Below are 25,990 nucleotides of genomic sequence, written 5' to 3' on the forward strand. Positions count from 1 at the left end.
ACAGTCTTGTCAAAACTCGACTATTGTAACTCCCTCCTTACTGGCCTACCAGCATGTGCCTCTCCAGCTGATCCAAAATGCCGCAGCTCGCTTGGTCTTCAACCAGCCAAAATTCTCACATGTGTCCCCCCCTGCTCCGCTCCCTCCACGCCATAGTACATATGTATAGCATAGTAGTATATATGTATAGTTTATATGTATAGTTTCATTATATAGATATTCCACTGTTACTTTCTTAGCTTACGCATGTTTCATGATAAATGCTTTTATGTGATGTATTCCCATGCTTTTTGTTCTTGCTTAATGTAAGTCGCTCTGGATTAAGAGCATCTGCTAAATGCCTAAATTGTAAATTGTAAATTTTACAAAATACAGAAATTGAATGATTAATCCATTTTGGCCTGACCTCGAAAATTTTAATCCTCCAGTTTTCTGAAATAAATATTTTCACGATTTTTCAAAAAATAGCAGACCTACAAGCTCATAGCGCGCCACTCGGTGGCGCGCTATGAGCTTGTAGATCTGCTATTTTTCAATAGCTAAGCGATAATATAATGTTTAAAACACCAAAAGGCCCCGAATGGATGAATGCTGTGTGTGTGTGTGTATGTTTTTCTAATGCTTTGTTTCCTAAATGTAAGGTACTGTTTGCTTGTTCTCATATATATGTAATGCCCCATTAATATGCATTGTCCAATCTAAATATACAAATAAAATGTTATTCAAATGTGTATAATAATGGATATTGTTCCTGTCGGGATGAAACCATCTAACTCCATTTTTTAGTTTTTTATTTATTTTAATTGCATAAATGAGTGCTATTTTTACTTTACGTCTGTGTGAGTGTGTGTTGTTTCAAAAATATTGAACCAATGAAAGGTAGTGAAAAGCACTTTGAACAAAACCTCTTAACTCCATTGGACCCTCAAACTGCGTGCATGCGTGTGTGCGTGCGTGCAGGGACGTAGCTGACCATTTGGTTGCCTTACTCGTAGGATATTTGTGCTCTCTCTCTCCTGACATGACTGCTGCATTTCCCCATGCTAGATCGTCTATTTTCACCGTTTGTGAGGACGCACACATGGCCACTCGTTATTATTATGCGGCGGAGCCACGGAGATTTTTATTTTATTTTGAGGCTCGGTTTGGCACTTTTTGGTACATTCTGTTGCCCCCCTCGGCGCGTTGCCCTACTCGCAGTGCGTATTGCGTGCATAGGTAGCGACGCCACTGCATGCGTGCGACCGTGCGTGCGTGCGGCCGTGCGTGCGTGCGTGCGTGCGTGCGTGCGTGCGGCCGTGCGTGCGGCCGTGCGTGCGTGCGTGCACCTACCTGCCATGTCTGGAGGCTGTGTACACGGTGCCCTCCTCGCTCCCCACCACGTAGTTGTTCACGTCTCCAGTGGGGAAGGCCATGCCTGTCACTGCTACCGGTTTGGATTTGTTGTACACCAATTCCATGCTCTCCTACACGCACGCACGCACACACACACATACACAAAAACATATACACAGGCATGAATGCATGCATGTGCACGCAAACAGAAACATTGAAACAACGAGCTGCGCACACAAAGGCTTCACAGATTAATTCAATTGGCACTAACGAGGGCCGTGGCCTATAAGTGTTGTTCCCAGTTTTCGAATTCCCCGGAGCGACAAGAAAATAAATCTGGGTTGGGAAGTGTCGGTCCGTTCGGCGGCCGACCACTGCTGCAACTGGCGAGAGGTTAGGGTTATAGGGTTAAGGGTTTGGGGTATAGGTGAGGTTAGGGTTATAGGGTTAAGGGTTTGGGGTATAGCGTGTCGGACAGATGCCGCCGAGAAACACCGCCGCAGGTGTTTGTCGGCAATTGGCGGCAAGTCCGTCAAGTCCGTCAGCTCTCCCTCGCGAGAGAGAGCCATGAATGAGCAGTCGAATGAACGCTTTGCAAACGTACGTTTCCCCGCAATAAGTCGTTTTAGTTCATTTAGAAGCGAACCCGTTTCCCACAAGCCTACTATAGCCTACTATAGTCCTATGCAGGAGTTTGAAAGAGCGACGAGTGGTGGCCTTAATACCCATTTAGGCCAAAATGTCTTCTAAATCCTCCAGTTTTCTGAAATAAATATTTTCACGGGTTTTTCAAAAATAGCAGACCTACAAGCTCGTAGCGCGCCACTCGGTGGCGCGCTACGAGCTTGTAGATCTGCAATTTTTCAATAGCTAAATTATAACATAATGTCTAAAACACCAAAAGGGGTTCCCGCCCCCAAAATGGGCTAATACCCTTACACCAAGTGTAAAATGACTTACGCTGGATCTCTTGGTCTTGCTCTCTTCGTCAGTGGAAAAAACACACAACACATTTTTTCTGTCATATAGCATCAGTGGAGGAAATCAACAGTGTCGTGTGTACTGTACCTGTGGCTGGGAGAGCATGTCCAGACTCCAGGAGCACATCCGGCCATCTGTGGACACCGTGATCAGATTGTTGGCGTTCTGGGTTCCTACCACGTTCACACAGTACACCGGGTGCTACACGCACACACACACACACACACACACACACACACACGCACGCACACGCACGCACACACCAACACACACACATTTGAAATGTTTATTTATGTACACATAATGAGAAGTACAGGAATACCTTGTATATCAATGTTAATTTAACTCTGAGACACTCTCAGAGTTACAGACCCATATAATAGTCCATTTTGGGTCCAAACTATATCATTTAGCTGGGGACCCCCTGTGAACTCCCTCAAGGACGGCCTGGGGGGGGTCCACAGACCCCACTTTGCGGGAACCACTGCTTTAAGTAAATGTGACCAGATTTGATCTGAGAGGAGAAAAACTTTTTATTTGCCCCTTTTCCCCCCCAAAATGAGTTAATAGCACAGAGGCAGACTCTTCACATGCTAGAGCATGTCTGAAATAAGTGTCAGAGCTGAAATCGACACGTAAATATGAAATAAATGCTTAAACATGTAGCTAGGTGTAACGTTAGAGACCACAGAAGTGAACCTTTTCAAGCCTGTTTTCTCTGTTTACTCTATAAGCCATATCTCCAAAACTGGTGGGTCAAACTGAACAACCAAATATGTCAATTTGAAGCTATGATTCCCTGCTTTAATATGACATGAAAAAAACGAAAATTCAAAAAATAAAATCCAATGGCAGTCCCTATCAGTCAAATGTAGTCACAAATGTACTTAGTTACTTTCCACCACTGTCACTTTGGAGAGATGCCGGCGTGGCCTGGCTGCTGCACGCCGGGCCCTTCAGACGGCCCTACTACAACTATACGGGGGCTGCTGTGCAAATCCACAGGAGTGTGTGTGAACCCATTATGTCATTACTGGGCTGTAATTGATGTGTGTGTTAACCGGGGGGACCGGGACCCCCACAAAGGCTCCATTCAGCTCACTGTATGGCTGCGAGCGCGCGAGCAGGCCGGCCGGCCGAACGCACCGTCTTGATTGGCTGACTTTGACTGCAGCATCATGCAGCATAGAGGACCAGAGAGGAGAAGAGACTAGAGAAAGCCTCTCATTACTGGAGGCCACCGCCACTTTAAACCTACAGCATGGATGGCATGTATAGTGTGTGTGTGTGTGTGTGACCGGAATGTGGTGCATGTGTACATATATGTATACAGTATGTGGACAGAGTGCATACGTGTTCACTCGAAGAGCTAAGTTGATACAGTACCTCCCATCACCACTACACGCACGCATGCACGCACCCACGCACGCACGCACGCACGCACGCACGCACGCTCACCAAGTTCTAAAGATTTTTTTTCGCTTTATTGGCTAGTAATTTGTCGAGGGTCAGCGAGTTCACTGGAGCAATTGAACTCGCAGTCGAGTCGCCCCCTGAAGTTATGTCTAGAATTTGACTCAAGTCGTGCGTGTGCATGTGTAATGTATAGTGCAGTTGTCCGCACGTGTGCGTGCGCGTACGTACGTGTGTGTGTGTGAGTGTATGTTGTATATGAGAACCACCAGGCTTCAAGTGTCATGGATATATACCGTGTATATATATATATATATATATATATATATACATACATACATGACCCTGTTTGCATGCAGGCTCCCATGCAATTATCACATCAACGCTAAATTGCTATCTTTCAGTGAATGCTATAAGCTTACATGCAGCATATATGCCTTATATAGAAATAGAATGCGCACATCTCTATAAGGGGCAACAAACAAACACACAAATGACATTTAAATGACATGTACTGTGTGCGTTGCTGCATGTGTGTGCATGAACTTTGGCTTAACCATATAGGACTATAGGACAAAAGGGAACAGAGTGTATATGGAAAAAGTGGACAATTATGCAGTTCCCTTTCAGTGTATTCAATCTATTTTCTGATAACAGGCAAACGTTGATCAAAATAACACTCCTTATTCATTCTCTAATTGTGTACACTTATTGATAATTAAGTAATACAGATGTTTGACAATAATCTAACTCTTGAGAGCGTGAAATTAAACCAAATGGACCTGTACGATATATAAGGGTCCATTTGGTTACCAACTCTCCATCATTTAGCTCGAGGACCACCTGGAAACCCCTCAGGACCACTGGTGGGCGGACTGACCTCATGCTTCCTTCTATGCATGAGGAGTCCAAGCTGCTTCTTTTCACCTGACAGGGGGGAATTTCCCCGGCCGGACGTAGCGCGTGGAAGGAACACGTTATTCCAACGAGTTCCTTTCCCCTCCATCAGGCGCCCCGGCTGGCCAGAGGGAGGCAGTTTAGTGACCAGGATTACTGCATGTTTTTTGTGAGGGTACCTACCCTAGGGGACACGGGGAGAACATGCAAACTCCACACCATTGGTGTTTATCAGATTTTTTTTTTTTATACTGTTCCAGTTCCAATTGTGTCAGCTCATTTCTTTGTGTCATCACTTAACAATACCACTTGTTTGATCTGTATCCTGTTCTCTCTTATATCCTGATTGGATAAAATTGCTATCCTGAGCTGAAAATGCATGTTTCCGTTCAGCTGGAGAGACATGGAGACTCCCGTTACTGTACAAAACACTCTATATAGCAACGACTACTATCACAAGAACACTTAAACAAAGAAAATCACTTACACTATAGGCCTATCTTTAAGTCAACTCTTTAAGCGCTGAGGCATTGGCGTCGACAACTTTTGTTGTTCCATGAAATCTAAATTAAGGATTTATAGGGTTGTTCTATTGTTAGTTGCTTAACTGAGGTGTTTGCAGAGCTGCAGGGTGTGTAGTTGTTGTTGTCATTAATCAGACCAGTGTGTGTCCAGCAGTGGAAACCTGGTATGAATCTGATCTCAGGTCAGAATGGGTTTATATAACGTGGGGTCTCTTACGGTGTGCGCGGCCGCAGACAGCGGGGTCCTCTGCACGGGGGTCCGGCGGTGGCTGCGGTTGTCCCACAGGACGATCTGCCCCGAGTACGTCCCCCCCACCACCAGGTTGGGATGGAAGCGGGCGAAGCCCACCGACACCACGGGAGACTGTGGGGAACGAACAGAGAGAGAGAGAGAGAGAGAGAGAGAGAGACAGACAAAATGGAGAGGGAGAGACAGAGAGACAGAAGTCACTCCATGGGCTCCTCTTAACACTAGGAGAAAAGCAGTGGTGGAAATGAACTAGACTCCTCTTCTTTTGCCAGCTACATACATACCTATTCGTACCCTCCGTCTATGGGACGTCATCTGACAGCTTATTATATTCAGTGCCAGCCAACATATTCGTAAGCTTCACTTGCATGTGAATTTCCAATTTCCAACACTTTATACTCTACTACATCCCGGATCCAAATATTGTACTTTTACTCCACTACTACATTCATTTGAAAACTTGAGTTTGTTGTATTCTCATTCTGTGATAATATTTGTTCAATCTGTCCGTGAGTTATCTGACCGAACTGAGTCAAATGAACACATAATATGGATTGAGGTGAAAACGGACAGACGGTCAAGAGGACTGAGAAATGAAAGGTAAGGCTGTGTTCTCCTCGAGAGGATGTCGTGCGGTGCATTTTTCATATATCAAGCTCCATTATTTATTCAGCATTTGGCTATTCTGAGTGGCCAACGAGCATTGATCACGCCTCCAGGTCTTTAGTTTACTCAAGTTAGGGAATAAGACCTGGTGCTTAAGACACACAAAATACAGCCCTTAAGCCTCTCAGACTCTATGTTTTGGATAAGATCTTGTCCACATTTCCATGCTGTATTGATGTTGGTACCATTAGGAGATATAGGGCAAAATAACACTTCTTCTACATTCTCAAATTGTGTATAGAACTATTGTAAATTGAGTAATGCAGATGTTTAACAATATTTTAACTCAAGAGTTCTATCTATCTATAAGGGTCCATTTGGTTACCAACTCTTCAGTCTCCATCATTTAGCCATGGGGACCACCTGTGGAACCCCCTCAAAGACCACTGGTTGAAAACCACTGAAGCGTAACGGCAGGCATCGAGCGGGAGGAGGAAGACCACCATTCACCCCAATAAAAAGCAACAGAGAGAATACACACTATAGACTGGTGGAAAAAGCCCTCATCTGTTGCCTCATATTTTTTGCATGAGTGTGTCTGATGCAGATTGTGAAACAGAGATATTTATATACGAGGGGTGAATTGTCAATGCTAGACGGAGCATGAGAGAGAGAGAGAGAGAGAGAGGGAGAGGGAGAGGGAGAGAGATGGTCAGTGATCAAGGCATCGCGATGGGTGGCAGAGAGGTGGAAGAGATAGATGGAGGGAGAGATGATGAGTTTGTTGGGCCATGATGAGGGTCCCGCCTAGTATATAGTGGGAAGGGGTGGGGGTGGGCGTGGTGGGTGGGGGGCTGACAAAGAGGGGAATTGTAGTTCTCTTCTCTTCCCACCGCCAACACAGCCGGTTCACGTTACACAGCATCAAAAACCCGCAGCAGCCACTGGAGCGCTCAGTGTAACCCCCCCCCGTCATGACAAGTGCACCCTTGAACCTGCCCCACGTACCCCCCCACCCCCCCCCCCCCCCCCAGCTATATACCCCCCAACCCACTGTGTTTATTGAGTTTTTTTGGTTCCACTCGGGTGCTCGTGTCCCGTAGGACGGTGCAGCGTGGTGCACACACACGGTGGCTATAGCCTCCTCCCGTGGTGGAAAAATTACTGGGTTTTTTTTTAACGCTAAGTAAAAGTATCAATACCGCGATGTACTGTAGAAGTATACTGTACTATACTATATAACGTATACTCTGTTACAGCAGTAACTTATACTCTGTTACAGCAGTCCATACTATATAACTTATACTCTGTTACAGCAGTCCATACTATATAACTTATACTCTGTTACAGCAGTCCATACTATATAACTTATACTCTGTTACAGCAGTCCATACTATATAACTTATACTCTGTTACAGCAGTCCATACTATATAACTTATACTCTGTTACAGCAGTCCATACTATATAACTTATACTCTGTTACAGCAGTCCATACTATATAACTTATACTGTGTTACAGCAGTCCATACTATATAACTTATACTCTGTTACAGCAGTCCATACTATATAACTTATACTCTGTTACAGCAGTCTATACTATATAACTTATACTCTGTTACAGCAGTCCATACTATATAACTTATACTCTGTTACAGCAGTCCATACTATATAACTTATACTCTGTTACAGCAGTCCATACTATATAACTTATACTCTGTTACAGCAGTCCATACTATATAACTTATACTCTGTTACAGCAGTCCATACTATATAACTTATACTCTGTTACAGCAGTCCATACTATATAACTTATACTCTGTTACAGCAGTCTATACTATATAACTTATACTGTGTTACAGCAGTCCATACTATATAACTTATACTCTGTTACAGCAGTCCATACTATATAACTTATACTCTGTTACAGCAGTCCATACTATATAACTTATACTCTGTTACAGCAGTCCATACTATATAACTTATACTCTGTTACAGCAGTCCATACTATATAACTTATACTCTGTTACAGCAGTCTATACTATATAACTTATGCTCTGTTACAGCAGTCCATACTATATAACTTATACTCTGTTACAGCAGTCTATACTATATAACTTATACTCTGTTACAGCAGTCCATACTATATAACTTATACTCTGTTACAGCAGTCCATACTATATAACTTATACTCTGTTACAGCAGTCCATACTATATAACTTATACTCTGTTACAGCAGTCCATACTATATAACTTATACTCTGTTACAGCAGTCCATACTATATAACTTATACTCTGTTACAGCAGTCCATACTATATAACTTATACTCTGTTACAGCAGTCTATACTATATAACTTATACTCTGTTACAGCAGTCCATACTATATAACTTATACTCTGTTACAGCAGTCCTATACTATATAACTTATACTCTGTTACAGCAGTCCATACTATATAACTTATACTCTGTTACAGCAGTCCATACTATATAACTTATACTCTGTTACAGCAGTCCATACTATATAACTTATACTCTGTTACAGCAGTCTATACTATATAACTTATGCTCTGTTACAGCAGTCCATACTATATAACTTATACTCTGTTACAGCAGTCCATACTATATAACTTATACTCTGTTACAGCAGTCTGTACTATATAACTTATACTCTGTCACAGCAGTCCATACTATATAACTTATACTCTGTTACAGCAGTCCATACTATATAACTTATACTCTGTTACAGCAGTCCATACTATATAACTTATACTCTGTTACAGCAGTCCATACTATATAACTTATGCTCTGTTACAGCAGTCCTTATATAACTTATACTCTGTTACAGCAGTCCATACTATATAACTTATACTCTGTTACAGCAGTCCATACTATATAACTTATACTCTGTTACAGCAGTCCATACTATATAACTTATACTCTGTTACAGCAGTCCTATATAACTTATACTCTGTTACAGCAGTCCTATATAACTTATACTCTGTTACAGCAGTCCTATACTATATAACTTATACTCTGTTACAGCAGTCCGGGATTCAAAATGTACCTAGTTGTGAGTTGTGATCAAAATGTGCTTAAAGTACCAAAAGTATGAAGTACTCGTTGTGCAGCTGGATGTCCCATTTCGAGTTTTCAAATGTATACAAATCTTTAGAAAATGGCCCATCCATCCATCCATCCATCCATCCATCCATCCATCCATCCATACCATCACTAAGTATCTGGTGACCCAACCACAGTGAGTGAATGATGAGGGGTCAGCAGTAGCACCTGCCCTTGTTTAAGTTCACAGGAAGACGGTACTTAATCTGAGGCAATCTGTACAGTACAGTATATGTCTTTAAGAATACAATGTTTGTTTTCTTTTCTCGCTCTCCCTCTCTCCCTCTCTCCCTCTCTCCCTCCTCCTCTCTGACTCCACACCATGTGCTCGACAGCCGGGGGGGGGGGGGGAGTGGAAAACAAACCAGAGTGAAGAAAAAGATCACGTGCTTTGCTCTCTCTCTCTCTCTCTGTCTCTGTCTCTCTGTCTCTCTCTCTCTCTCTCTCTCTCTCCATCTCTTTCTGTGGCAGGCACGTGCACACATAGACATCAAAGGGGGCTTCAGCCCCCTGCCCTTCTACCCGTCTGTAAAAGACTGCCCTCTTCGGACCACAAATGCAGCGTTTACTATATGGTTGAAAGAAATGCAAATGCCTCTCCTCTCCTTTCCACCAGAGAATTGCTTTTTTTTTTTTCCTGATCATGAACGCAACATTTTGCGTTGACAGAATGTGTTTAGAAAATCCATGTCATCGCCACATCTCCAGTATAGCCAACGGGTGTGGGGGGGTCGCCGCCCGGGAAAAGAGCAGATCTACAAGCTCTCAATGCTTGAGTTTGTAGATCGGCTATACTTTCTTCCAAAAGTGCCCTCTTATGGAATGTCAGCACCTGTCTGCAAAAACAGCGGATCTACAAGCTCACAGCGTGTCACGCTGCGACCCGTGGAGAGCTTGTACAGATCCGATATATTGGTCCAAAAAGGGCCCTTTTTACGGAATTTCAGCCCCGGCCTCCTCTGTAACACTCGCCATGGCAGCCCCGGCCCAGAGCCTTAGATATAGACAAGAGTTACGCAAACTGCGTTCACTTCATGGGGCTTCAGTCCAATGGCGGCTCTCCTACATAGACTTCTATAGAGCATGGGGGACAACCAACTGGGCCAAGTCCTGGACGGGAAGTATATAGGCAGAAATGCATTGGACTGCAGGCAACAGCCCAGCTTTAATGATCTTAAATCCCTTTATTTTAGATTGTTTTGTAGCAATAGTACAACACAAACATTAGACAGAGACTTTAGTTGTTATACTGTAAAGTACTTGAAAACAGTTGGCATGCTGCACGCATGGTTAAAATAGCTCTTATTTCTTAATTGCGCCGCCGTTGTTGGAAACAACGTATTTCCAACTCCAGCTTGTCTCAGTTCAGGGCTGCATGAACAGCGCTTTTTGGGTTTCTGCCCCCTCTCTATATCGTAACTCTTCTATCGCATGGCTCTGGCCCCGGCCTCCTCTGTTAACCCATTTTAGGCGGGCACCCCTTTTGGTGTTAGCATTATGTCATGCTTTAGCTATTGAAAAACAGCAGATCTACAAGCTCATAGCGTGCCACCGAGTGGCGCGCTACGAGCTTGTAGGTCTGCTATTTTTGGAAAAAATCGAAGAGCGACTGACACATAGAAGACATTTTTTTAGAATCTGATATCAGGTCAGAATGGAAAACTGTCAGGATGTAGAAGACATTTTTTAGAATCTGATCTCAGGTCAGAATGGATTAACACTCTCTGCACGGTGCAGGAGTCATGGCTTCCAGTCAGAGCAGCGGCGTGGAGAGGAGAGAGAGAGAGAGAGAGAGAGAGAGAGAGAGAGAGAGAGAGAGAGAGAGAGAGAGAGAGAGAGAGAGAGAGAGAGAGGAGTCGCCGCCTCAGAAGCGAGGACTCAAAATAAACTCTGACTTCAGTATAAAGAAAACAAAAGTCCCCTCATTCCGCCGTCGTCTGTCAGGGAGAGGAACTCTCTGGGTTTATTTAGACGGGCTGGAAACAGACGGATCTTGGGGTTGGACTTTGAAACACATTAGCACACACCGTTTGATATGGTCCGAAACCGCACGAATATGTGGATTTCATGTGTGGCTTTTTCACGGCAAAAGCCATAAGGGCCCAAAGTATAGCTGGAATTCAGCGTGGAATAAATGTGGGTTTAAAAGCCCAGATTGTCAAGATTGTGGTATACTTTGGATTTGCAATCATTTTAAAGAATCGACATTAGCCCCTGTATATATACCAGGGTGTTTCTGCCCCAAGTACGCCTTTCATATTTTCTGCATGTTGAAGTTAAAGATGGAGTGCCACAATTTTTGAATTTTTCCAGTTTTTCATGTGTCTATGAGGTGACAGTACTTAATTAGACACCCTAGAGTTGTTTTTATGTGCAATGGTGTATTGACTTTGTATTTAGGGTTTCTTCCTGGAGGCTGAACCCTTGACAGTCAAACGGGCCAATGAAGTAAACAGTAATATAGTGACATCACACTATCAGCCCCTCCCCTAACCCCTCCCCCTTTATCATACAACTACAGCTGTGGGTGCGGCTTCAGTTCAGGTGGATCACCACCCATCACCACCCACCAGGCAAACCAGGCATACTTAATGAACTGGTGGGGCGTGTCCACATAAAAGCATGATTTTAACAAATACTGTACACTTTTTGGAAAATGTTCTTCCCCCTTATATTGTAATAATACCTGATGTTTTAGGGTGGAAAAAAATGGTGGCACTCCATCTTTAACCATTAGTAATTCACTCCCCCCCCCCCCCACTCAAAGATGCCTACTGTATGTGCTGGTACTTTGTGCTAAAACTTTTCTTTTGTATTTTTTTTTAGTTTAAGTATCCCGGGATCCCGGGATCTTGTTCACGAGTGAGGGGAGGATGAAGAAGGAGATCAGCCGGAGAATCGGAGCGGCATGGGGCGGTATTGCAGTCGCTGTAGCGCACTGTTGTGACGACAAGAGAGCTGAGCCAGAAGGCAAAGCTCTCTGTGTCTACTGAGCAATATCCGTTCCTATACCTATGGCCATGAGTCATGACCAGGGGGGCAGTGAAGCCAATAGTGTCTGAAGCCAGTAGGAAATCCTGACTTCCTGAAAGTTCATATAATGGCCTGTTGTGGCGCTGTCATTGGGCCCAAAATAAAAACCCATAGCTCCATAGAGGTCCATGTATTTGGGCCCAACTTCACCTAGACTGTATTACCTTAATAAACATGGTCATGAATACTTTCTGCTTCCAGTCACTAGTTTAAAGTCTCATTTCTCATGTCATAATATTCTTTTTGTTAAATTATGGTCCCATTTATTTAAAAAAATGGCCATAATGTCGAGTATGTTCTGAGGGGCTACCTTTAAAGTCTATGATCGGGATCCACCCCCCGCTCAAGTCAAAATAAAAAAACAATCCATATCAGACCGCTTTGTCCATATTTTGTTTTTTACAGTCTATGGTCATGACCGAAAGAATAATGTCGCGCTTTTCTCCGACGGGTGGCTGGCATCTCCCTTAGAGTTATAGGGTGACAAGTTCAGTCACACGAGAGACTCGGAATATAGAGCCGCTGCTTCTTCGCCTGGAAAGGAGCCAGCTGAGGTGGTTATCGGGCATCTGGTTAGGATGCCTCTCAGGCATCTCCCTATAGGGAGGTCCTCGAGGCCACGTCGCACTGGGAGGAGACCCCCGGGGCAGACCAAGGTGCAGATGGAGGGATTACATCGACTCACTGGCCTTGGAACGCCTCGGGATCCCCCGGGGAGGAAGTTACTAATGTTGCTCTGGAGAGGGAAGTTTCAGTATATTATGCTAAACCTGACCACACCAGAACAATGTACTGTCAGTATACTTTATACTGAAACATGTCAAACACAGCATGTCCCTGTCCCCACTGGTTTAACTTTGAATGCAGAGCACTTTATCTGCCAACTTAAATACAGTAGGTCAGCGATAGCCTCAAAAAAGCACTTGTATCCTGCGTGCATAAATTCCACACAAAGTGGCCTCGGACAGACATCAGTTTAAGGCTGTGTGTGCTTTGATGTGCATTGATGTGACATTTTTCGTCCAGCGCAGCATTTCTCCACGGATGACAGTGCATAATTTCCCCCGTAGCCATTGATTCACCTCACGCTGAGCGAAGACTTGGAAATGAATCTCACTTTCTGGCTGCTATATTTGGTCATTGCATACCTGTCATATTGTAATTATATGAGTTGGGCGCGCAGGGGAAATGTGAAAATTGCATGGCATGTCAGAGACATATCTTCCGACCGTGTCTATTGCGTGAATGTTGAAAGGCACAAATGTTGTAGTATTTTGTAACGAGTTGGTTAAAGCGGTGGTTCCCAAACTTTTTCATGTCGAGTACCCCCAAATTGACACTAATTATCCGGCGGACCCCCATTTGAAAAGATTCTTACGGCTCTAGCAGTGATTCTCAACCAGTTTAACCCATTCTGACCTGAGATCAGATTCATACGAGGTTTCCACTGGACACACACTGGTCTGATCAACCCACTGACCTGAGATCAGATTCTAAAAATGTCAGTCGCTCTTCGATTTTTCAAAAATAGCAGACCTACAAGCTCGTAGCACGCCGCTCGTAGCGCGCCACTCGGTGGCGCGCTATGAGCTTGTAGATCTGCTATTTTTCAATAGCTAAAGCATAACATGATGCTAACACCAAAATGGGTTCCCGTTCAGAATGGGTTAATTTCAAGGACCCCCCAGTTTGACATGCATATTAGTCTATACGGACCCCCATTTAATGGCATTTCTATCTCTGGGACCCCCAATTTATATTGTAAAATCAATGTTAATTTAACTCTGAGAGTGCACAAATGGAACTCTTTTGGGTCACAGGCTAAAACGTTTATACCACTGGATTACAGTATTCTTTAAATTGTTCAATTCTTTATCCCATGATTTTGTAACCCCTTTTTTTCACCCAGTGCCAATTATCTAATGTAATCCTGGGCTCTATACACTCCCTCTGCCGACCTGGGGAGAGCAGCGGACTGACCTCATGCTTCCTTCTATGCATGAGGAGTCCAAGCTGCTTCTTTACACCTGACAGGGGGGAGAGTTTCCCCGGCCGGACGTAGCGCGTGGAAGGAACACGTTATTCCGACCAGTTCCTTTCCCCTCCATCAGGCGTCCCGGCTGGCCAGGGGGAGGCAGTATAGAGACCAGGATCACTGCATGTTTTTTGTGAGGGTACCTACCATAGGGGACACGGGGAGAACATGCAAACTCCACACAGAAAAGGCCCTTTCGCCAACCCCGCCTCGGGTATGGGCACTGATGACGCGGAGGAGAGAACACGCCCTCCCAGCGCCCACAGCGTCCCCAGCGGGAATCGAACCCAGGTCTTTCTAGCTGTGAGGCGACAGGCACTACCGACTGTGCCACTGCATTACAGTATTCTGAGGTCATTTTATAGATCTAATATTTTTACTTTATAGTTTCCCTATATATTCTCTCTTCTCCATAAGAGGCTCATCTGTACCACTGGGGGAGATTGTGTAACCTCTCCAAGGCCTCTCCATAAAAATACAAAAACACTTTATGTTTGTTCTGATTTGAGTTTGATGTTAAATTGGAACAATGTGGCACAGAGCGGCATCCCTCTATTATCTATCAGGTACACCATATGATTAATATTTGTATAGTATCTTCAAATACAGAAATCTCCATGTGTTCCTTCCAATAAAGTCGAGGACATCAACCTGCACTGAATATTTGCAGACACACAATAAAAGCCTATACAATAAAAGCCCAGAAGAAACTCCAGCACATGTAAACACACAAATCCATTATACGCACGCACGCACGCACGCACACACACACACACACACACACACACACACACACACACAAACAAACAAAAATACATGTGTTTCCCCTCTCTTTCTCTTCCATTCTTGAGCTACTTATAACTGAAAATAAAATGTACATGTCCCACATGAGTAAAGACAGGCAAACAGAGCCCACTTCTATTCCCTCCATATGTTAGCTTAACGGCTAAGCCCCTATCAGTGTCCCCATCTTATGAGATGAAAACTCCTTTGACTATAAATGCAGAATACATTCTCTAAATGAAAAAAAAGAAAAGAAAAGAAAAGTGCTTCAGAAGCGTCATTACGCGATACTGTCAGGCTCACTGAAAGAGCTACCGAAAAAGTGCCCGGCGCCCTCCTCAGCCTGTGTGTGTGACGGAGCAGCGCTTTGAGGAGCCTGCCAACGGGCCTTTTGGACTTGGCATAATATAAGCCGCTCCGCCAAAATGCCTCTAATCATTATGTCACATCGACACATATGGCTTTGAGTTATACGCTGTTTGAGTGTACTGCGTGTCATTAAGCCACTGAAATAAGATCAATTTGTCCCGTGAGGGAGTTTATGACTTAAGCCCGGAGGGGAATTGGTTGACATTATGGAGCTGCATGTCTCCCCAGGGGGGACGTCATGTTGGATGAAATTAATGATTATATGGTTTTGTCTTGATCATTTCATTTCATTTCATTTCATGTGTTGAATTGAGTGTGTATGCCAACACATGCAAGCTGAGCTGAACACAAGCTAAGTATAACTAAAGGCATTTGGAATTGAACACAAATGTTATACTTTTCACGATCTATTCTACAAGCTCAAAATGTGTCGCACTGCCATGCGCTTTGAGCTCGTAGCTCGGCTATTTTTGCTACTTTCGTGTGACATAGAATGACAAAGTTGCATTAATTAATTTACAAAAAATAGTTAAAATACAGAGATAAGAGCCCGACAGTATATTATATGCAATGGAGCCCTCTGGAAGGAGTGTGGAAATATAGTGGCCCTCTCCATCATCAAAGTTAAATATAGTGGCCCTCTCCATCATCAAAGTTAAATATAGTGGCCCTCTCCATCATCAAAGTTAAATATAGTGGCCCTCTCCATCATCAAAGTTAAATATAGTGGCCCTCTCCATCATCAAAGTTAAATATAGTGGCCCTCTCCATCATCAAAGTTAAATATAGTGGCCCTCTCCATCATCAAAGTTAAATACAGTGGCCCTCTCCATCATCAAAGTTAAATATAGTGGCCCTCTCCATCATCAAAGTTAAATATAGTGGCCCTCTCCATCATCAAAGTTAAATATAGTGGCCCTCTCCATCATCAAAGTTAAATATAGTGGCCCTCTCCATCATCAAAGTTAAATATAGTGGCCCTCTCCATCATCAAAGTTAAATATAGTGGCCCTCTCCATCATCAAAGTTGAAATGTAGTGGCCCTCTCCATCATCAAAGTTAAATATAGTGGCCCTCTCCATCATCAAAGTTGAAATGTAGTGGCCCTCTCCATCATCAAAGTTAAATATAGTGGCCCTCTCCATCATCAAAGTTGAAATGTAGTGGCCCTCTCCATCATCAAAGTTAAATATAGTGGCCCTCTCCATCATCAAAGTTGAAATGTAGTGGCCCTCTCCATCATCAAAGTTAAATATAGTGGCCCTCTCCATCATCAAAGTTAAATATAGTGGCCCTCTCCATCATCAAAGTTAAATATAGTGGCCCTCTCCATCATCAAAGTTAAATATAGTGGCCCTCTCCATCATCAAAGTTAAATATAGTGGCCCTCTCCATCATCAAAGTTAAATATAGTGGCCCTCTCCATCATCAAAGTTAAATATAGTGGCCCTCTCCATCATCAAAGTTGAAATGTAGTGGCCCTCTCCATCATCAAAGTTAAATATAGTGGCCCTCTCCATCATCAAAGTTAAATATAGTGGCCCTCTCCATCATCAAAGTTGAAATATAGTGGCCCTCTCCATCATCAAAGTTAAATATAGTGGCCCTCTCCATCATCAAAGTTGAAATGTAGTGGCCCTCTCCATCATCAAAGTTAAATGTAGTGGCCCTCTCCATCATCAAAGTTGAAATGTAGTGGCCCTCTCCATCATCAAAGTTGAAATATAGTGGCCCTCTCCATCATCAAAGTTAAATATAGTGGCCCTCTCCATCATCAAAGTTGAAATATAGTGGCCCTCTCCATCATCAAAGTTAAATATAGTGGCCCTCTCCATCATCAAAGTTAAATATAGTGGCCCTCTCCATCATCAAAGTTGAAATGTAGTGGCCCTCTCCATCATCAAAGTTGAAATATAGTGGCCCTCTCCATCATCAAAGTTAAATATAGTGGCCCTCTCCATCATCAAAGTTGAAATATAGTGGCCCTCTCCATCATCAAAGTTAAATATAGTGGCCCTCTCCATCATCAAAGTTAAATATAGTGGCCCTCTCCATCATCAAAGTTAAATATAGTGGCCCTCTCCATCATCAAAGTTGAAATATAGTGGCCCTCTCCATCATCAAAGTTAAATATAGTGGCCCTCTCCATCATCAAAGTTCAATACAGTGGCCCTCTCCATCATCAAAGTTAAATATAGTGGCCCTCTCCATCATCAAAGTTAAATATAGTGGCCCTCTCCATCATCAAAGTTAAATATAGTGGCCCTCTCCATCATCAAAGTTAAATACAGTGGCCCTCTCCATCATCAAAGTTAAATATAGTGGCCCTCTCCATCATCAAAGTTAAATATAGTGGCCCTCTCCATCATCAAAGTTAAATACAGTGGCCCTCTCCATCATCAAAGTTAAATATAGTGGCCCTCTCCATCATCAAAGTTAAATACAGTGGCCCTCTCCATCATCAAAGTTAAATATAGTGGCCCTCTCCATCATCAAAGTTAAATATAGTGGCCCTCTCCATCATCAAAGTTAAATACAGTGGCCCTCTCCATCATCAAAGTTAAATATAGTGGCCCTCTCCATCATCAAAGTTAAATATAGTGGCCCTCTCCATCATCAAAGTTAAATATAGTGGCCCTCTCCATCATCAAAGTTAAATATAGTGGCCCTCTCCATCCTCAAAGTTAAATACAGTGGCCCTCTCCATCATCAAAGTTAAATATAGTGGCCCTCTCCATCATCAAAGTTAAATATAGTGGCCCTCTCCATCATCAAAGTTGCCCACCAAGGAAATATTTGGTGAAATTGTCCTTCTCTCAATGCTCTCTGATGAATTGAAAATGGTGGACCCTAACATGTTGTAAGCAAGTGTAATGCTTAATCGTGGTGTCGTCCACAGTGAGACAGTTTTTATATTGACTCGTGCTTTCGTTAGAATTGTACCCATTCCGCATACCGTGAAATAAAACATTTAAATTAACCAATCAATCACTTCAAACTTTAAAATAGTCTTTAGTTTTAACTTTTGATCTCTGGCCTTCAATAAGTGCCAGATTGGTCTGAACCTCAAACACCTAAAAAAGGAACCTTTGAACTTGCCAACATACAGAGTTCCAAACATGACACACATCCGCATGCGTCTGCTTCTCATCGTGTGAGCAGCATGGGTCGTTAGGACACCTGCTTGGCTGTCAGAGAGGACGTAGAGAGTGTGACAGCTGTGCATGATGGAGGGTGAACATTAACACATTCTGACCTGAGATCAGATTCTAAAAAGGTCTTCTACATCCTGACAGTTTCCCATTCTGACCTGAGATCAGATTAAAAAAAATGTCTTCTATGTGTCAGTCGCTCTTCGATTTTTCCAAAAATAGCAGACCTACAAGCTCGTAGCGCGCCACTCGGTGGCGCGCTATGAGCTTGTAGATCACCTGTACCATCGTATCCTTCAGAAGCTCAAAAGGCTATAAGTGGCAGCAGCTATTATATTATACTTATGGGAAGAGTTGGAGGGATAACGCACACATATGCTATTATAGAGGGATAACGCACACATATGCTATTATAGAGGGATAACGCACACACATGCTATTATAGAGGGATAACACACACATATGCTATTATAGAGGGATAACACACACATATGCTATTATAGAGGGATAACGCACACATATGCTATTATAGAGGGATAACGCACACACATGCTATTATAGAGGGATAACACACACATATGCTATTATAGAGGGATAACACACACACATGCTATTATAGAGGGATAACACACACATATGCTATTATAGAGGGATAACACACACATATGCTATTATAGAGGGATAACACACACATATGCTATTATAGAGGGATAACACACACATATGCTATTATAGAGGGATAACGCACACACATGCTATTATAGAGGGATAACGCACACATATGCTATTATAGAGGGATAACACACACATATGCTATTATAGAGGGATAACGCACACACATGCTATTATAGAGGGATAACACACACATATGCTATTATAGAGGGATAACACACACACATGCTATTATAGAGGGATAACGCACACATATGCTATTATAGAGGGATAACACACACATATGCTATTATAGAGGGATAACGCACACATATGCTATTATAGAGGGATAACGCACACATATGCTATTATAGAGGGATAACACACACATATGCTATTATAGAGGGATAACGCACACATATGTTATTATAGAGGGATAACACACACATATGCTATTATAGAGGGATAATGCACACATATGCTATTATAGAGGGATAACACACACATATGTTATTATAGAGGGATAACGCACACATATGCTATTATAGAGGGATAACGCACACATATGTTATTATAGAGGGATAACACACACACATGCTATTATAGAGGGATAACACACACATATGCTATTATAGAGGGATAACGCACACATATGCTATTATAGAGGGATAACACACACATATGCTATTATAGAGGGATAACGCACACACATGCTATTATAGAGGGATAACACACACATATGCTATTATAGAGGGATAACGCACACATATGCTATTATAGAGGGATAACACACACACATGTTATTATAGAGGGATAACGCACACATATGCTATTATAGAGGGATAACGCACACACATGCTATTATAGAGGGATAACACACACACATGCTATTATAGAGGGATAACGCACACACATGCTATTATAGAGGGATAACGCACACATATGCTATTATAGAGGGATAACGCACACATATGCTATTATAGAGGGATAACGCACACACATGCTATTATAGAGGGATAACGCACACATATGCTATTATAGAGGGATAACGCACACACATGCTATTATAGAGGGATAACGCACACATATGCTATTATAGAGGGATAACGCACACATATGCTATTATAGAGGGATAACGCACACATATGCTATTATAGAGGGATAACGCACACATATGCTATTATAGAGGGATAACGCACACATATGCTATTATAGAGGGATAACGCACACATATGCTATTATAGAGGGATAACGCACACATATGCTATTATAGAGGGATAACACACACATATGCTATTATAGAGGGATAACACACACACATGCTATTATAGAGGGATAACACACACATATGCTATTATAGAGGGATAACGCACACATATGCTATTATAGAGGGATAACACACACATATGCTATTATAGAGGGATAACGCACACATATGCTATTATAGAGGGATAACGCACACATATGCTATTATAGAGGGATAACACACACACATGCTATTATAGAGGGATAACACACACACATGCTATTATAGAGGGATAACACACACATATGCTATTATAGAGGGATAACGCACACATATGCTATTATAGAGGGATAACGCACACACATGCTATTATAGAGGGATAACACACACATATGCTATTATAGAGGGATAACACACACACATGCTATTATAGAGGGATAACGCACACATATGCTATTATAGAGGGATAACGCACACACATGCTATTATAGAGGGATAACGCACACATATGCTATTATAGAGGGATAACGCACACATATGCTATAGGCAGTGGTGATAGATGGCACCCAGTAAGGGATTAGAGAGACGAGAAAAAGAACAATGGAGAGCTAGAGAGAGAGAGAGAGAGAGAGGGAGAAGCTCTCCTGTCTCGGTTGCCTTCTTCTCCCTCCCCTAGCTGGGTTATTCCTCCCAAAGTTGGGTTTTGGAGAAGAAGAATACAATTCTATTTAGTTTTACAGTCACATTTTACTAGTCATCTGAAATGTTTTAGTTTAGTCTGTAGTTTTAGTCGACTAAATATCATAAGATTTCGGTCGATTGAATGTATACAGTTGATTTTGTCAACAAAAATGTAACTTGGCGGGACTTGATTTTACACTTGCTGAAAATAGCCGATCTACAAGCTCACAACTTGTAGATCGGCTATTTTCAATTTGTACTTACATACTGGATCTCTCGTCCACTAAGTACCTTCCTAACCTTTTAGTCTATAGTTTTAATTTGTCGACAAAACTGTCAATATATTCAGTCCTATAGTTTTAGCCATCACAGCTTTATAGCTTTAATAGTTGTCATTTAGTCTCCGTGTAGTCTTCGTCAGTGGGGAAAAAATGGGTATAGTCGACGAACATCTTTTTCCGTCATAGTTTTAGTCGACAAAATCAACACTGGGGCATTGTTAGCATTATGCTATGCTTTAGCTATTGAAAAATAGCAGATCTACAAGCTCATAGCGCGCCACCGAGTGGCGCGCTATGAGCTTGTAGGTCTGCTATTTTTTGAAAAATCAACACTTGGGGAAAAGGAGGGAGAGGGTGGAGAGGTGGTGGTGGTGGTGGTGTGACAGGGCATGACAGACAGTATACCCCCCCCCCCCCCCCAAGCGGATCCCATCCCCGTCTCCCACTCCCCTGTGCTCACCGCACTTCATCTGTTTCCCACTAAACCCCTTATCAGGACCAGATGGGTCCAAAAAAAACCTCCTCCCTTGGCATCCCTATACATGCTGCCTCTCTCTCTCTCTCTCTCTCTCATCCCTCCTTCGCCCCCGGCGGCTTCTTCGCTCGTTTATGACACCCCGCGGATTTTGTCACTCCGCGGTCTCTGGCAGCGGAGAGAGAGAAATACCAAACTATAGAAGAGCCTTCCATTTCACCACCACCACCACGCGAGAGAGAGAGGGAGAGAGAGAGAGAGAGAGAGAGAGAGAGAGGGAGAGGGAGAGGGAGAGAGAGAGAGAGAGAGAGAGGGAGAGAGAGGGAGAGGGAGAGAGGGGGAGAGAGAGAGAGAGAGAGAGAGAGGCGAGGGGGCTTGGTGGAGTGAAAGAATGAGCCTTCCTCTCCATTCACTATCACTCCTTCCTTTTCATTGTCTCTCGCTCTCTTCACCGACACCCACTATTAGGACTACTGTTCATGGCTTTCAGTGACCTTAAACAGTATGCCTATTATTGGCCAGTGAGCCTATACTGTACCTTACCCACTACGCACGAATACTGGACAACTCACCCTGGTGCTTGACCGTTTTTCCGCCCGGAATTTTCACCAGTGAGGGGGATAACTTTGTAATATGCTATTGGCTGTTTGTATTCTTTTTGGAAAAATATAAAAAGATACTCCTGTGGAAAGGCTATATTATTTTACTTATATTGACCCTATAAACAATTTAGTATTATTTAGTATATGTAAGGTTTTGCCCACTCAAATGGTACCTCGTCAGATAATCCCCACATATCCTACATATCTGTGAACAGACTTCACTGTAGTAGCTTTTCATAAATTATATTTGTACTTAGGCTGTCTGCTGTCGTGAAAGTTTATAGTTAGAGAAATTCAAAGTCCAGCCGTCTGCTGTCCAGCCTCTCCCACCCCTCACTGGGGAAGTTCTGGGAGGAAAACAGAAACGGGGTGAGTTGTCTTGTTACCCTATACGCACCTGATGTATTTGACTATAATGTCTGTATCTTTTTGACACAGAGACAGTCATGGCGGCAAGACTAACTGTTCAGGAGAGGAGAAAAACAGTTTTTGTATTTTTCTTTGATCCAAAATGAGTTATAATAGCACAGTGCAGACTGTTCAGATACTAGAGCATTCTGACCTGAGATCAGATTCATACGAGGTTTCCACTGGACACACACTGGTGTGATGAACCCATTCTGACCTGAGATCAGATTCTAAAAATGTCAGTCGTTCTTCGATTTTTCAAAAATAGCAGACCTACAAGCTCGTAGCGCGCCACTCGGTGGCGCGCTATGAGCTTGTAGATCTGCTATTTTTCAATAGCTAAAGCATAGCATGATGCTGACACCAAAATGGGTTCCCGTTCAGAATGGGCTAGAGCATGTCTGAAATAAACGCCAGAGCTGAAATCGACAATGTCAATTCAGAGCAAATCAAAAGTCATCCCGATTGGTCACTGACCGACCACATGGTATATAGGGAGCAATCTCTATAGCCTGGCCAGGTGGTGTCTCGCCAGTGGTGTAAATAAAGTAACTAAGTGCTTTTACTTAAAAGTACTGTATACTTAAGTAACGTTTTGAGGTATTTCCATTGAGCTTTGCACACTAAAATACGTTATTTTATTCCACCGAATTGGAATAGTGCATGAAGTGTAAAGAAAAGCGGGCATGAAAAGGGATAATAAATGTCGGTGTATATATATATATATATATATATATATATATGTTTTGGTAGCATACATTCCTTCCTCCCGTGGCCCCCGCGGGAGCCACAATGGAATGGCCTGTATACTGTGTAAAAAGGAAAAGGAACTTTTGTGGTCCATCATCAGTATATCTTGGCAGCGGCGTAGGGGCATAGGGGTCTGTATTCTGGGAAAAGGGGGGACCGCTCGCTAGCTGCCGCGGTGGATGTTCTTTTTTTCTCCTTGAGCGTGCCTCTCCTCATCACGGAGCTGATCCCAGACCAGCTCTATAGCCGCTCCACTTGGTCCCGTCATCACTCCAAACCTCCAGGGGCCGCGCCATCCCCCAGTAACTTCACACCGCTCTCTCAAGTGGGCAAAGTCACACCACATTAACCCGTTCTGACCCGAGATCAGATTCTATATAAAAACGTCTGTTTGAAAATGACAGTTTTCTGAAAAAGCTGTGTTTCCGTGTCAGTCGTTCTTCGATTTTTTTCAAAAATAGCAGACCTACAAGCTCATAGCGCGCCACCGAGTGGCGCGCTATGAGCTTGTAGATCTGCTATTTTTCAATAGCTAAAGCACAACGTAATGCTAACACCAAAAGGGGTTCCTGAGAAAAACCTTATGTTTCTGTGTCAGAGGTGCTCAATATTTCATGTCAAGGACCCCCGAAAATTATATGTAATATGCCTCCGCCCCCCCCCCCCCCCCCCAGGGACCTCCCCAGAAGAAAATGTTCACTCTGTAATAATATATATTCAAAGATTTGAGGCACATTTTCACGATTTTTCAAAAATAGCAGACCTACGTTTACAAGTTAAAATAGCAGATCTACAAAATAGCAGATCTACAAGTTCATAGCGCGGCACTGAACTTGTAGATCTGCTATTTTTTTTCAATAGCTATAAAGCATAAGATAATGCTTTTTTTAAAACACCAAAAGGGGTTCCCGTCCAAAATGGGTTAAAAGCCCCCCCGCCCGTCCCCCCTCTCGGAACCTCTGCAAAAAAACCCACACGCCCTCCTCCTCGCGCCCCATGCCGCTACTGTCATATCCCATCGGGCTCAGTCATAGTTTTTTTATTAATATCTCGCAGCCTATGTACGCTCTCCCCCAGCCCCCCCCCCCCCCCCCCCCCCCCCAAGGTCCTCGGCCTGTGCCAGAAAAGGTTGAGTAAGAGAGAGAGAACACACACACAAAGAGAGAGAGAGAGAGAGAGAGAGTCAGGCATTATTCATGCAGGCCTGTATCCTGGACAGGAGCCCATGTGAAATTACAGTGTGTTCATAAAAGCTTAGTGAAGAAATCCTCTAAATGCCTGGCTATAGGGGAGTGGTTGAGACCCTCTCTCTGTGTGTGTGTGTGTGTGTGTATGTGTGTGTGTGTGTGTGTGTGTGTGTGTGTGTGTGTGCGTGCGTGTGTGTGTGTTTGCCTCGTGCGACACACGCGGTATACAGTGGATAGACGGAGCTTCTTTGACTTGCGGTGGAGAAAGGCAGAGAGAGAGAGAGAGAGAGAGAGAGAGAGAGCTTTGTTTTTGTTTAACGGAGATTATTTCATGAAACCTTTTGGCTGCGCGAATGGGGAAGTTGTTTGATTTGGGATCACGTGAGATAAATCACCGTGAAATGTTATTTATTTGGCGTGATGAGATTTTTTTTTTTTTTCCTGTTAAAAAATAAAAAGCAAAAATATTCAATTAAATTCTAATTCTAAAACAAATAATGTGTAATTATTTACAGCCATGGTAAGAAAAATATCTCAATCAAAATGTAGCAGAGAAAAAGTATACAACACTTGCCTCCGAGATGTGTAGTGGTGGAGTAGAAGTAAAAGTATTGGGGAAATTGGGAAATACTCAAGTACAAATACCTCAAAATGTTACTGGTGAGTACACAGCGCTCCGTTATCTCCAGCACTACCAAAGAAACCGCCTCTCAGTTGATTTATACGTTCAGCCATAACCAGAACGGGGCGTCTGCAGAATGTCGACGCCACCGCTTCACCATATCCAGAGAGCCTCGTCGTGGCTAAGGCCCTCCACCGTAACCGCACGCACGCACGCATGCACACACGCACGCACGCACGCACGCACACCCGCCAGAAATCTAGAAGCCTGACCTCACCAAAACCCCAGATGAAATATGAAGCCCCCTCTCTCTCTGCAAAGCCTTATCCTTATGTAGCCCGCCACAGCAAAGCCTTCACTCCCATCCTACTTCTATTGTATCTATAACACACACACACACCACACACACACACACACACACACACACACACACACACACCACACACACACATACACACACATACACGCACTTGTCCACCCATCCACACACCCACCCATCCATCCATCCACCCATCCATCCACCCACCCACCCATCCATCCACCCACCCACCCACCCACCAATCCACCCACCCACCCATCCATCCACCCAC

General features: G+C 43.3%; 1 protein-coding gene across 1 annotated transcript in view; it reads right to left on the reverse strand.

Annotated features, from left to right (window-relative positions):
• The window catches only part of dync1i1a (dynein cytoplasmic 1 intermediate chain 1a), a 139,600-nt gene that overhangs the window by 49,392 nt on the left and 64,218 nt on the right, over positions 1 to 25,990 (reverse strand). The window contains exons 11-13 of the mRNA XM_083773190.1: positions 5,368 to 5,514; positions 2,404 to 2,517; positions 1,333 to 1,466 (exon numbers count right to left, since the gene is read on the reverse strand). Coding sequence (XP_083629316.1) covers positions 1,333 to 1,466; positions 2,404 to 2,517; positions 5,368 to 5,514 — 395 coding nt within the window. The remainder of the gene's footprint in view (positions 1 to 1,332; positions 1,467 to 2,403; positions 2,518 to 5,367; positions 5,515 to 25,990) is intronic.

This window comes from Protomyctophum parallelum, assembly GCF_964188405.1.
Source record: "Protomyctophum parallelum genome assembly, chromosome: 1".
NCBI classification, from domain to species: Eukaryota; Metazoa; Chordata; class Actinopteri; order Myctophiformes; family Myctophidae; genus Protomyctophum; species Protomyctophum parallelum.